The sequence below is a fragment of the Suncus etruscus genome, chromosome 1, assembly GCF_024139225.1.
Source record: "Suncus etruscus isolate mSunEtr1 chromosome 1, mSunEtr1.pri.cur, whole genome shotgun sequence".
Classification (NCBI taxonomy): domain Eukaryota; kingdom Metazoa; phylum Chordata; class Mammalia; order Eulipotyphla; family Soricidae; genus Suncus; species Suncus etruscus.
Window position 1 is genome coordinate 3268661 of NC_064848.1, and position 13719 is coordinate 3282379.

The 13719-nt window shown below is 43.7% G+C and overlaps 1 protein-coding gene across 1 annotated transcript in view; it reads left to right on the forward strand.

Moving 5' to 3' along the window:
- The window catches only part of PTPN9 (protein tyrosine phosphatase non-receptor type 9), an 89370-nt gene that overhangs the window by 55663 nt on the left and 19988 nt on the right, over positions 1-13719 (forward strand). The window contains exons 7-8 of the mRNA XM_049777863.1: positions 2339-2667; positions 11345-11438. Coding sequence (XP_049633820.1) covers positions 2339-2667; positions 11345-11438 — 423 coding nt within the window. The remainder of the gene's footprint in view (positions 1-2338; positions 2668-11344; positions 11439-13719) is intronic.

A 13719-nucleotide genomic window follows, 5' to 3' on the forward strand; every position in this document is an offset into this window, starting at 1 on the left:
ATTCACTTATTAATTGATTGGTTTTTGGGCCATATCCTCAGGGATTACTCCTGGCTCTGTGCTCAGAAATCGCTCCTGGCAAGCTCAGGAGACCATGTTGGATGACGGGAATTGAACCGGGTCTGTCTTGGGTCAGCCACATGCAAGACAAATACCTTTTTTTTTTTTTTTTTTTGGTTTTTGGTTTTTGGGTCACACCGGGCAGCGCTCAGGGGTTACTCCTGGCTCTATGCTCAGAAATTGCTCCTGGCAGGCTCAGGGGACCATATGGGATGCCGGGATTCGAACCACCATCTTTCTGCATGCAAGGCAAACGCCTTACCTCCATGTTATCTCTCCAGTCCCTGGGAGTAATTTCTGAGTGCAGAGCCAGGAGTAACTCCTGAGTGCTGCCAGGTGTGCCCCCCCCCAAAGAAAACCCCAAAACAATGGGTATCAGCATGAGATGATACTGGAAAGCCTTTATTCATTGTGTTTCCATTCAACAGATCTTTTCTTTTTTCCCCTATTCTTCTTTTGTGAAAAGTTTTATATTTTTAATTGCTTTATTTAAATACTGTGGTTTCTAAATTGTTCGTTATTGGGTTTCAATCATGCAGTGTATATCATCCATCACTAGCTAACCCATCTCATCACTGAAGTTTCTAGTCCTTGCTCTAGGGCAGGCAAATTGCTTCTTTCTCTCACATACTCTCTCTCCCTCTCTCTCTTTCTCCCTCCCTCCTATTCTCCCTCTTTCTCTTTCTTTTAATTTTGACAGTGATTTGCACTATTGTTAATGGATGAGTGTCTTGCATGTTAGTTTCTCCACTTTCAGCACTAGTTCTTTTCCAGAGGGATCAGTTCCAACTACTATCCTAATAGACCCTTCTTTCCTCAGCTATACTCACCACTCTTTGTAGCAAGCTTTCTACCCTGGACTGGACCTCTTAACCTTTGTCTCTATTTTCTCTTGGTATTATAACCATACTTTCTCTTGTTTTTCTTATATCCCACAAATGAGTAAGATTATTCTATGTTTATACCTTTTCTTCTGGCTCATTTCACTCAGCACAATAGTCTCCATGCCTATCCATGTATAAGCAAATTTCATGGCTTCATTTTCCTTATTTTTTGGTCCATACCTGGCGTATGGCATTTAAGGGTTCCTCCTGGCTCTGCACTCAGAAATCGCTACTGGCAGACTCGGGGGGCTGTATGGGATGCTGGGGATTGAACCTGGGTTTGTCCCCTGTTGGCCACATGCAAGGCAAACACCCTACAGTTGTGCTATCTCTTGGGCCCGAATTTTGTTTGTTTTGATTGTTGGGTGACACCTGGCTGCATTCAGGGTTTTCTGTTGGCAGTACTTGGGGAGACTCTATGTGGTGTGCAGGATTGGATGTAGGTTCACTGCATGGAGGGCAAGTGACTGATCTACTTTCAGTGATGGTGAACCTTTTTGAGCCCGAGTGCCCAAACTGCCGCACAAAACCTAAGAATTTTCTCAAAGTGCCAACACATCAGTTAGACCTTAATAACAAGATTTTAGTATCTAAAAACTCTCTATAAATTTTATAAATTTACTAATTGCGGACCTTCCTGCATGCCAGCTGCAAGGCCTTCGCATGCCACAGCTGGCATGCGTGCCATAGATTGGCCATTGCTGTACTATACTTATGATTCTTTTTATTTCTATACTATGTTTCTGGCCCCAGATATTTTTTTTGTTTTTGTTTTGTTTTTGTTTTTTTTTTTTTTTTGGGTCACATCCTGCAGCGCTCAGGGGTTACTCCTGGCTCAGCTCCACGGTCAGAAATCGCTCCTGGCAGGCTTGGGGGACCATATGGGATGCCGGGATTCGAACCAATAACCTTCTGCATGCAAGGCAAACGCCTTACCTCCATGCTATCTCTCTGGCCCCTCTTTCTTCTTTTTCTAAACTATGTTTCTGGCCCAGATATTTCTTTTGTTTTTGTTTTTTTGGGGGTCACACCTGGCAGCGTTCAGGGATCCCTTCTGGCTCTATGCTCAGAAATCGCTCTTGGCAGGTTCAGAGGACCATAGGGGATGCCGGGATTCAAACCACCATCCTTCTGCATGCAAGCAAACCCCCTACCTCCATGCTATTTCTCCAGCCCCCAGATATTCCTTTTTTAAAATATTTTGGTTTGGGGCCAGATATGATGGTTCTGAAGGACAATGCCCAGGGACTTTACAAATGCTGGAGATCCACCTCATGCCTCCTGCATGCAGAGCACTCACATTTGCCCTTTATGTTCTCTTCCAACCCATTTGTTCTTTATTATTTTTTTCATTTCCCCCCATACATATTCACAATTTTTTTTCTGACCCACAGATTCAGATATTAAAGACAAGTGAGGTCATCCATCACTTACCCAAGGAGTGTCTTCCAGAAAACCTGGGCGGGTATGTCAAAATTGACCTCGCTACTTGGAATTTCCAGTTCTTACCCCAGATGAATGGCCACCCAGACCCATTCGACGAGATCATCCTGCTGTCCCTTCCTCCTGCCTTAGACGGGAACTCAGTACACGTTCCAGGTCCCCATTCTATGAGCATACAAGAACTGATAGATTATGTTAGCACCAGACAGAAGCGGGGGATATATGAGGAATATGAAGACATTCGTCGTGAGAATCCTGTGGGCACTTTCCACTGTTCCATGTAAGTATGAAAGGTTGGGATACGGGTGGGATGGAGGGAGATTTGGGACATTGGTGGTGGGAATGTTGCACTGGTGAAGGGGGGGTGTTCTTTACATGACTGAAACCTAATCACAATCATATATGTAATCAGGATGTTTTAAATAAAGAAAAAAAAGTATTTAATAGTCAATGCAACTAATCCAGAGTAAAGTGTTCTATCTGAAAATGAAGGGAGATTATTTCCGGTTCTTTGCTGAAGCGGATAAAGATTCTTTTTTTTTTTTTTTTTTTTTTTTTTTTTTTGTGGTTTTTGGGCCACACCCGGCAGTGCTCAGGGGTTACTCCTGGCTCCATGCTCAGAAATTGCTCCTGGCAGGCACGGGGGACCATATGGGACGCCGGGATTCGAACCGATGACCTTCTGCATGAAAGGCAAACGCCTTACCTCCATGCTATCTCTCCGGCCCCCGGATAAAGATTCTTGATAGAGATTCTCAACTGGGTCTTGCTTTTAATTTTTCTATATTTTATTTTGAGATTCTCAATAACCCAGAGCTGGCCTGCACAACAAGTTCAATGACTTTTGAAAAAAAAAAAAAAGAAAAAGAAAGGTTGGGATACATGGTGTTTTGACATGGTTCCAGTACAAACTGGCACCATTGTTTTCTCATTTCTTTAAAAGGGGGCCTTCCTTGAGTTAGGAAAGATAGTAAAGACATCTGTACTGTCACTTAGATGCACTTCTCTCAGGCAAAAGGAAGCACTTCCCATTTGCTGTCTATATTCTCTGCTCTAATAGGAGCACTGTATTGGTAGTTACATTTGAAGTATTTTCTTAAAATATATTACTTGGGGGATGAAAACTATTAAAATGTGGGGCCGGAGAGATAGCATGGAGGTAAGGCATTTGCCTTGCATGCAGAAGGTTGGTGGTTCAAATCCTGGCATCCCATATGGTCCCCTGAGCCTGCCAGGAGCGATTTCTGAGCATAGAGCCAGGAGTAACCCCTTAGTGCTGCCGGGGGATGACCCAAAAACTAAACAAACAAATAAACAAAAAAACACCCAAAACAAAACTATTAAAATGTAGGCTAGGGGCTGGAGCGATAATTGCACAGTGGTAAGGTATTTGCCTTACACGCAGCCAACACAGGATGGAGACCCCAGTTCTAATCCTGGCATCCCATATGGTCCCCAAGTCTTCCAGGAGCAACTTCGTGCAGAGCCAGTAGTAACTCCTGAGTACTGCTGGGTGTGACCCAACACATGTAGCTAAGAATGATGTCTTTCTATTCCTGTCCTCAGTGTGATCTTTGATCTGTTTATTTGGGCTATTTTTCCCAAGACTATTTATAATAAACATGACTTTCTGGTGCTCTTAAAATAATCTATAGTGGGGCCAGAGAGATAGCACAGTGAGAGGCTGTTTGCCTTGCAACCAGAGATCCAGGATGGAGGGAGGTTTGAATCCCGGCATCCCATATGGTCCCCCGAACCTGCCAGGAGCGATTTCTGAGTGCAGGGCCAGGAGGAACATTGAGCACTGCCGGTTGTGACCCAAAAATCAAAAATTAAAAAAAAAAAAAACAACTATAGTCAGTAAGTAAGACATGTCTCTTATTAATTTTGCCTTTAGATCTTACTACTACTGAAATTCTACCACAACACTTCTGGTTAGTTAAATTTTAAATCGTTATTTTGGGCTCATGCGTGCCTCTGTGCCCATGTATCTGGTGCCTGCATGCACATGTGGCTAACATTTCCGCTCTTTTTTTTTTTTTTTTTTTTTTTTTGGTTTTTGGTTTTTGGGTCACACCCGGTGACGCTCAGGGGTTACTCCTGGCTATGCGCTCAGAAGTCGCTCCTGGCTTGGGGGACCATATGGGACGCCAGGGGATCGAACCGCGGTCCGTCCAAGGCTAGCGCAGGCAAGGCAGGCACCTTACCTCTAGCGCCACCGCCCGGCCCCACATTTCCGCTCTTGAGATGTGTATTTTCCCACTTTTATGTTAGGTTGTGTACCGGGGCTCTCTCTGTCTTGGAGAAGCTGTGTTCTCTCTTGAGTGCATTAATTTTTCCTTCTTTTTTGGGCGGCCACGCTCAGGGGTTATGGCTATGGGTTACATAAGGCTCAGGGGTTATAGCTCAAGGTTTTCTGGCTATGCTCTCAGAAATCACTCCTGGCTTGGGGGACCATATTAGAAGCTGGGGGATTGAACCACGGTCTGTCCTAGGTCAGACGAATGCAGGCAAAACGCCTTACTGCTGTGTCACTACTCCGGCCCTACTCGCTCTTCCTTATCCTTTCCCTCTCCTTCCTCAGATATTTTTTGGGGGTGGGGCACACCTGGTGGCGCTCAGGGATTAGTCTTGGCTCTGCGCTCAAAAATTGCTCCTGGCAGGCTCGGGGGACCATTTGGGATGCTGGGGATCAAACCTGGGTCTGTCCCGGGTCAGTAACAGGCAAGGCAAACACCCTACTGCTGTGCTTTTGCTTCAGCCCCTTACTAAGAATTTCTAAGTAAAATCTGCTTTTTGGGGGCTGGAGTGGTAGTACAAGTGGTAGGGCATTTACCTTGCATGCAGCTAATTTAGGATGGACTGCAATTTGATCCCCCCAGGTCTCCCATATAGTCCATCAAGCCAGAAGCGATTTCTGAGCTCATAGCCAGGAGTAAACCCTGAGCGTCACTGGGTGTGACTCAAAATCAAACAAACAAACAAACAAACAAAAAACAAACACACACACAAACCCTGCTTTTATTTCAAAAATTATCAATATTATTATTATTGTTATTGTTATTACTACTATTTTGGTTTTGGGGCCATACCTGGCTGTGCTCAGCAATCAGTCCTGAAACTTAGGTTCTAGGAAATTTAGGTTTGCTTCACTATACTGTCTCTCTGGCCCACACCTCTAGCTAGTTTATAATGGGTTGATAACATTTTTGGCAATAGACAATTGATCTTACTGCTGCCCTCGTTTAATTATCATGTTTTAATTTCCTACTTCAGAATTTCTTTGTCTCCCAGTAATAATCTCTTGTTGAAATCAGCATATGTTCTTTTTTTTTGTTTTGTTTTGTTTTGTTTTGTTTTGTTTTTTGGGCCACACCCGTTTGACGCTCAGGGGTTACTCCTGGCTATGTGCTCAGAAATCGCCCCTGGCTTGGGGGGACCATATGGGACGCCGGGGGATCGAACCGCGGTCCTTCCTTGGCTAGCGCTTGCAAGGCAGACACCTTACCTCCAGCGCCACCTACCCGGCCCCTAAATCAGCATATGTTCTGATTTAGCTAAAATCCCAGTGACACAAGTTATTTATCTTCTTTATAACTGTTTTTCTGTGTAATATGTGACTCCTTAGATATATACTTTTGTAGCTTAAGTATTGTAAGATTCTATGATTTTATGAGTAGTAACTCTTCTATTTACAATTCCTATTTTGGGGGTGGTTAAGTTCATATCATAACCAGCAGTTGGTGGGGCTAGTCTTTTCATGGTGCTCAAGGGACAGTGAAATACTGGGGATTAAGTCTGGAGCTCCTACAAAGTGTGTGCTCTTTCCCTTACAGTAGAGCTGCAAAAGCCTCTTTGAGCTCTTTATCCAGCTCAGTGTACAAAAGAGAAGATGCAGGGAGAGACATTTTAGCAAAAGGAAAGGAAGAGATAATGAGTTGGGAAACTGAGATATGGGAATGAAAGAAAAAAAAATCCAACAACAAAACAAATGTAAGGGAAATAAATAAGCAGAGTGTATGTGTGTGTGTGTGTGTGTGTGTATGTGTGTGTGTATGTGTGTGTGTGTGTGTGTGTGTGTGTGTGAATTGAGGTGGGTGAAATGAATAAAAGTAAGATGTTGGATAGGAACTGGAGTTTCTAAAGAAAGTTTCTAAAGAAAGACCTCATTCTAAAGTTGAAACCTTTCTAATTCTCATCCTTAGTTTTCATTTTCAGAAGTAGTGGCTAGTTTAAGTATTCAGCCCATTTTGCATATGTACATTTATATCCATGAACAGCATACAGAATTACTTTTCATGTGTGGGTCTTTTCAGTGTCTATTACTTTTAGTTAATATACATATACATAGGGCCAGAGAGATAGCCAGCAGTAGGATGTTTGTCTTGCACGCAGCCGATCCAGGACAAATGGTGGTTTGAATACAAACATCCCATATGGTTCCCTGTTCCGACCAGAAGCAATTTCTGAGCTCAGAGCCAGGAATAACCCATGAGCACTGCTGATTGTGACCCCCCCAAAAAAAACAAATAAACAAAACAAAACAAAAAATACATGTACATAATTTTTTGTTTTGTTTTGTTTTGGGGTCACACCCAGCAGTGCTCAGGGGTTTACTCCTGGCTCCACACTCAGAAATTGCTCCTGGCAGGCTCAGGGGACCATATCGGATGCGGGATTCAATCCACCATCCTTCTGCATGCAAGACAAATGCCCTACCTCCATGCTATCTCTCTGGCCCCACATGTACATAATTTAATATGAATATATGCAAAATATTTTATATGTATACATATAAATATGTATTAATGAACAACAAAGAATAAGAAAAGGAACTGCCAACAGTAATCTTTTTTTTTTCTTTTTGGTTTTGGGGCCACACCCGGCGGTGCTCAGGGGTTACTCCTGGCTGTCTGCTCAGAAATAGCTACTGGAAGGCACAGGGGACCATATGGGACACCAGGATTCGAACCAACCACCTTTGGTCCTGGATCGGCTGCTTGCAAGGCAAACGCCGCTGTGCTATCTCTCCGGGCCCCAGTTTTCTGATTTCTACTTTCATATCCTCTTGATTCTTATTTGTGTTCCATTCAACTCAATCTATACTTTCTTTGAGCTTCATGAACGTCCGAACATCCTCCATATTTCTTCTAAACACCTTATCTGAGAGGATACCTAGCTGGTTGGTACTTTTCAGTCATCATAGTTGCCATCTTCATTCTTCATACATGGGGTTGTCCTGCATTGTTTCCCCATTGCCATGCTTGTAGTGTGATTGGTGTTGGGCTCTGAAGAGATTGTTTGCCTCACGCAGAAAAGCAGCCCTCTGCTGGTTTTTCAACTTTGTAATTTATTTCTTCTAAATCTTTTTTTTTTTTTTTTTTTGGTGTTTGGGCCACACTTCATGATGCTCAGGGATTACTCCTGGCTCTGCACTCAGAAACTGTTCCTGGCAGGCTCAGGGTACCATAAGGGATACCAGGGATCGAACCCAGGTCTGTCCTGGATTGGCTGCATGCAAGGCAAATGCCCTGCCACTGTGCTTTCGCTCCACCACCTATTTCTTCTAAATCTTTAATATAAATACCAATAATAGGAGCTCAGGAGAACATATGTGATGCTGAGGCTCAAACCTGAGTGTGCTGTTATTGATGTGCCATTACAGAGCTGGCAGTAATTCTAAACATTACTGGTGTGATGTGACTAGAAACTAAAATAAATATGGTACCTATAATGTTTTTTATTGACTTTTATTATAGTTGCGCATTTAATTTTGGGATGTGGGAGTTTGAATCATACCTGGCAGTATTCAGGGGTTATTTTTGGTTCTATGTGACTTGGTGTTCAGGGCACCATATGTAGTGCTGGGGATTCACAGCAGAGTTTAGGTGCTAAAGCTGTGTACAAAACAAGTGCTTTCCATCCTGTACGATCTGTGGCCTGAACATTTAATTTCATTACCATGATTTTTATTAAAAAATATTTTCCAAGGGGCCGGAAAGATAGCGTGGAGGTATGCCATTTGCCTTACAGGCAGAAGGATGGTGGTTCAAATCCCAGCATCCCATATGGTCTCCTGCACCTGCCAGGAACGATTTCGGAGCATAGAGCCAGGAATGACCCCCTGAGCACTGCCGCATCTGACCCAAAAACAAACAAAAAAATTTATTTTCCAAGAGCCAGAGAGATAGCACAGCGGTAGGGCATTTGCCTTGCATGCAGCTGATCCAGGACAGACAGTGATTAGAATCCCGGCTAGGAGCGATTTCTGAGCACAGAGCCAGGAGTAACCCCTGAGTGTCGCCAGCTGTGACGTATGTGTGTGTGTGTGTGTGTGTGTGTGTATAATCCCCCCCCACCATGGGTTGGAGATATTGCACAGTGGTAGGCATTTGCCTTTGCACGCATCTAACCCTGGATGGACCCCGGTTCGATTCCTGGCATACCATATGGTCCCCTGAGCCTGCCAGGGCAATTTCTGAGCACAGAGCTGGAAGTAATCCCTGAGCACTGTCGGGTGGACCAAAAAAATTGTTTTTTCTAATATAGTTATGTCACAATTTTTAATAGGGATTCATGAGAAAAATGTATAGGAGGCTATTCCTTGCCTGGCTGCACAGGATTAATTTTTGATGTTTTGGCCAGATGATGGCAGTGCTGCGTGGTCCCCTTAGCACTGGGCTACCTCTAACAGTTCGCTAGGGCCATGCAGTCCTGGGGATTAAATTTGGAGCCTTGCATATGCTATCTCTCAGACCTTCTCACAAATTTTAAGTGATTAAACCAGCAGTTACTGTTCATAGGGGATGTGGCCCAGCAGTAGAGCACTTGCCTTGCAAGTACAAGTTTGATCCCTAATACTGTTCCCCAACCCAAAAAGTAACTGTTCAGGGGCCGGAGCAGTGACACTAGAGGTAAGTCATTTGCCTTGAGAGCACTAGCCTAGGACAGATCACGGTTTGATCCCCCGGTGTCCAATATGGTCCCCCAAGCCAGGAGCGATTTCTGAGCACATAGCCAAGAGTAACCCCTGAGTATCAACAGGTGTGGCCCCCCATAAAACAAAACAACCAAAAGGTAACTATTGTATGACTAAATTTTTTTTATTATGGAGCTAAGTAGGCATCTCTCTGCCCCTTAATAAAATTTGCATTATAGGGGCCGGGCGGTGGCACTAAAGGTAAGGTGCCTGCCTTGCCAGCGCTAGCCTTGGACGGACCGCGGTTCGATCCCCCGGTGTCCCATATGGTCTCCCAAGCCAGGAGCAACTTCTGAGCGCATAGCCAGGAGTAACCCCTGAGCGTTACGGGGTGTGGCCCAAAAACCCAAAAAAAAAAAAAAAATTTGCATTATAGGGGCCGGAGAGGTAGCCGTTGTGCTATCTCTCCGGGCCCTTGTTATTACTTTTTAGATTTGTACTTGATAGTTTCTTTACTGTTATTTTAGTGAGGCTGTTGGATGAAATAGAGTGAAACTTGTGGTCAGTACACCATTATATTAATAATAATAATTTAATTTTATAATAATAATAATTATTATTATTTTGGATTTTGGGTCACACCGCCTGCTCTTGGGAGTTACTCCCGGCTCTACGCTCAGAAATCGCTCCTGGGGGCCGGTGAGGTGGCGCTAGAGGTAAGGTGTGTCTGCCTTGCAAGCGCTAGGCAAGGAAGGACCGCGGTTTGATCCCCCGGCATCCCATATGGTCCCCCTAAGCCAGGGGTGATTTCTGAGTGCTTAGCCAGGAGTAACCCCTGAGCATCAAACTGGTGTGGCCCGAAAAACCAAAAAAAAAAAAAAGAAAAGAAAAAAGAAAAGAAATCGCTCCTGGCAGGATTCGAGCCACCATCCTTCTGCATGCAAGGCAAACATACTACCTCCATGCTATCTCTCTGGCCCCTATATTAATTATTTAGTTTGTGTTTTTGTTTTGGATCCACACCTGGCTGTGTTCAGGGGTTACTCATGGTTCTGCACTCAGGGACATGATTCCTGGCTGGCTCAAGCGACCATATGGGGTGCTGGGGATTGGACCCACGTCAACTGCATACAAGGCAGACAAGGCAAGCACCTTGTATGGCCCCACCATACCATTTTAACTCAGAAGTAGGAGATTTTCTTAGGGGTTGGAGAAGTGTCTCAAGTGGAAAAGCATATGTCTTGCCTGTATGAGGCCTGGGTTTGATCCCCTAGAAGTACTTGACCCTTTGAGCACCAACAGGGTCCCCATACCCTTTACTGAGAGAAAGCAGGAGCAATGAGAGAGAAAACTAAAGCAATGCTGGCTGTGGCCATGAAAGCAGTCACAACCAAGTACAGCCAATCATTCATCCGAATGTCTTTGAAGAATAATAGTACAAATACTATGTTTAAGTAGATTTTTTTTTTTTTTGCTTTTTTGGGGCCACCCCCAGTGATGCTCAGGGGTTACTCCTGGCTATGTGCTCAGAAACTGCTCCTGGCTTGGGGGACCATATGGGATGCCGGGGCATCGAATCATAGTCCGTCCTAGGTTAGTGTGTGTGAGGCAAACGCCCTAATATTTGTGCCACTGCTCTGGCCCCTTAAGTAGATATTTTTAATACTAGAGCCCAATTTCTTTTTCTCTTTAGAATGAAATAGCTTTGTTTCTGTAGTAATGTGTACTTACCACTTAAAAAATTAAATAGATTTAAAAAAAGGAGCCGGGGAGATGGCACAGCAGTAGGGTGTTTGCCTTACATGCAGCCGACCTGGGACAGACTTGGGTTCAATTCCCGGCATTCCATATGGTTTCCGGAGCTTGCCGGAGTAAGCTCTGAGCATCACTGGTGTGGCTTCCCCCCCAAAAAGTGTCCTGTCTCCATTTCCAATAGTTAATTTGCCCTCACTTCAGCGCAACCAGACTTTGTACATATGTACGTATGCATCGTTGCTACTTTTTCTATATTTTAGTGTTTCTGTTTTCTGTCCTTTAGGTCTCCAGGAAACCTGGAGAAGAACCGCTATGGGGATGTACCATGTCTGGACCAAACTAGAGTGAAGCTGACGAAACGAAGTAGCCAAACACAGGTAGAGACATATAGCCACCTGCTGGAGTGCTGAGGGGAATGCAAGAGGAGACTGCTAAAGTGGAACTTATTAGGCTTCTAACAGAAAGAACATGGATTTGAAATCATAGAGATAAGAATTGCGTTTTAATTTTTGCTACACAATAATCTTGTTTCTTAGTACTCATAGTATCAAGTGAAAATTAAATACTTCAGGGGCTGGAGTGATATCATAGTGGCTACAGGGTTTGCCGTGCATATGGCCAAGCCAGGTTCAATCCTTGGCATCCCACATGGTCCCCTGAGTCTGCCAGGAGTAATTCCTGAGCACAGAGCCAGGAGTAACCCCTTAGTGCTGACAAGTATGGCTCCAAAACAAACAAAAAGAAATAAAATGAAATATTTCAGGAAAATGCTGGTGTATTAAAGATGCTTGAGAAAGCTTTACTTATTTCTTAGATGTAAAATTGTGGCCACCGGACTGGAGAAGTAGCACGGCAGTAGGAAGGGCATTTGCCTTGCACACAGCCAGATGGTGATTCGAATCCCAGAATCCCATATGGTTCCCCGTGCCTGCCAGGAGTGGTTTCTGAGCGCAGAGCCGGGAGTAACCCCTGAATGCCACCAGGTGTGATCCAAAAACCAAAATCCAAAAGAAAAACATTTGTGGTCACATCATTTGTCTTATTAGTTAGTGTTTATTCACTATAAGGCAACTCTGATAATAAATAACCTCCATATAGAAGATATAGAAAAGTTTTAGAAATTGTGTGTGTGTGTGTGTGTGTGTGTGTGTGTGTGTGTGTGTGTGTGTGTGTGTGTGTAAAGACAAAAATGGTCAGACTTCTTTTGTTTTTGTCTTTGGGCCACACCTGGCATTGCTCATGGGTTACTCCTGGCTCTGTGCTCAGGAATTCTACCAGGATGGAATGCCAGGGAGTGAACCTGGGTCAGCTGTGTGCAAGGCAAGCGCCCTGCCCATTATACTGTTGCTTTGGCCCCTCAAATGAGTATCTTACATAATTTACTAATTTGTCCGTATCTCTACATACTAAAAATTATGTGTAGCATATTTATATAGATATTTATTGAAAATATTAATCATACTTTTTACATGTAACTTTGATGTCTTTTTTCCCTCATTTGGACTGTTTCGTTGTTTTACTCTCTTCTCTTCTTCCCCCTTTTTCATTATTCCTGCTGTTTCAGTGACTGGTTGCAGTGCTGTTACAGTGAGGTACACATATACCTCGCTGTCATGTTTGCACAGTTTAGTAGTGTTTGCTGGGGGGGGGGTCTATGTCAGGTTTTGCTGCTCGCATACTTGGCCAAAATGCTCAGACATTTGCATTCCTTTTATTGTCGTGCTTCTGCATGTTTGTCCTGGGGGTTGCACTCTGAGTATTGAGGCATACTAGTAATGGCTGTGCTTGCAAGAGACAATTGCAGTGCTCACGCACAGGTTTGCTAGAGGCCATTCTTCCGACAGCGTCTGTGTCTTTCAGTTATAGTCTTGGTCAGCTGGAAAGTAGATTATTATCACGCCCCTTTTATGGTCCTACACACCCCTGTCTGCAGTGTGAGTAGAAGCCACCTGCAGAAGCCATTGCATATAACAGAGCTACCAGAATGGCTCTTGGCGCATATGGTATATGGGGATTTGATCTCGTGACTATCTACTTGCAAGGCTGGAACTCTAAGCTAATTGTGTTATTCCAGGCTTGAACTAGTTTTTGTGTCAATATAACACAGATTCCCAGGGTACATCGTTTTTATTTCCTGTAAAGTGATTGATAAGATCAGTGGAAAACTTATCCTAAATCTTAAAATAAATCAGCATAGTAATATGCAAAGTTTTTTTTATTTTCACTAATTTACTATCTCATGTATTCGAACATCATCGTTTACTTTTTAGAGTTCTTTGTGATATAATTTATTTATAGCAACTCTCCCCACTTAGAATTTTGAGCTCAGAAACTGAATATGTGGGCTGGGGAAATAGCTCAAAAGGCATGCTTTGCCTGCTGGATACCACAAGCTACATGGACCCTGAGCTAGGAGCAGAACCACATGTATGACCCATAAACAAAAACCAAACTAAAACTGTGTTATTTGGACCAAGGTGATAGTAGAGTGGAGTAAGGCATTTGCTTTGCATGTGACCAACCTAGGTTCAATCCCTAGCATCCCATATGGTTTCCTGAGCTTGATGATCCCTTAGGTGATCCCTAAGGACAGGCCAAAAGTAGACCCTGAACACTGCCAAACACTGGCCCAAAAAGCAATTCAAAAATATGTGTTAC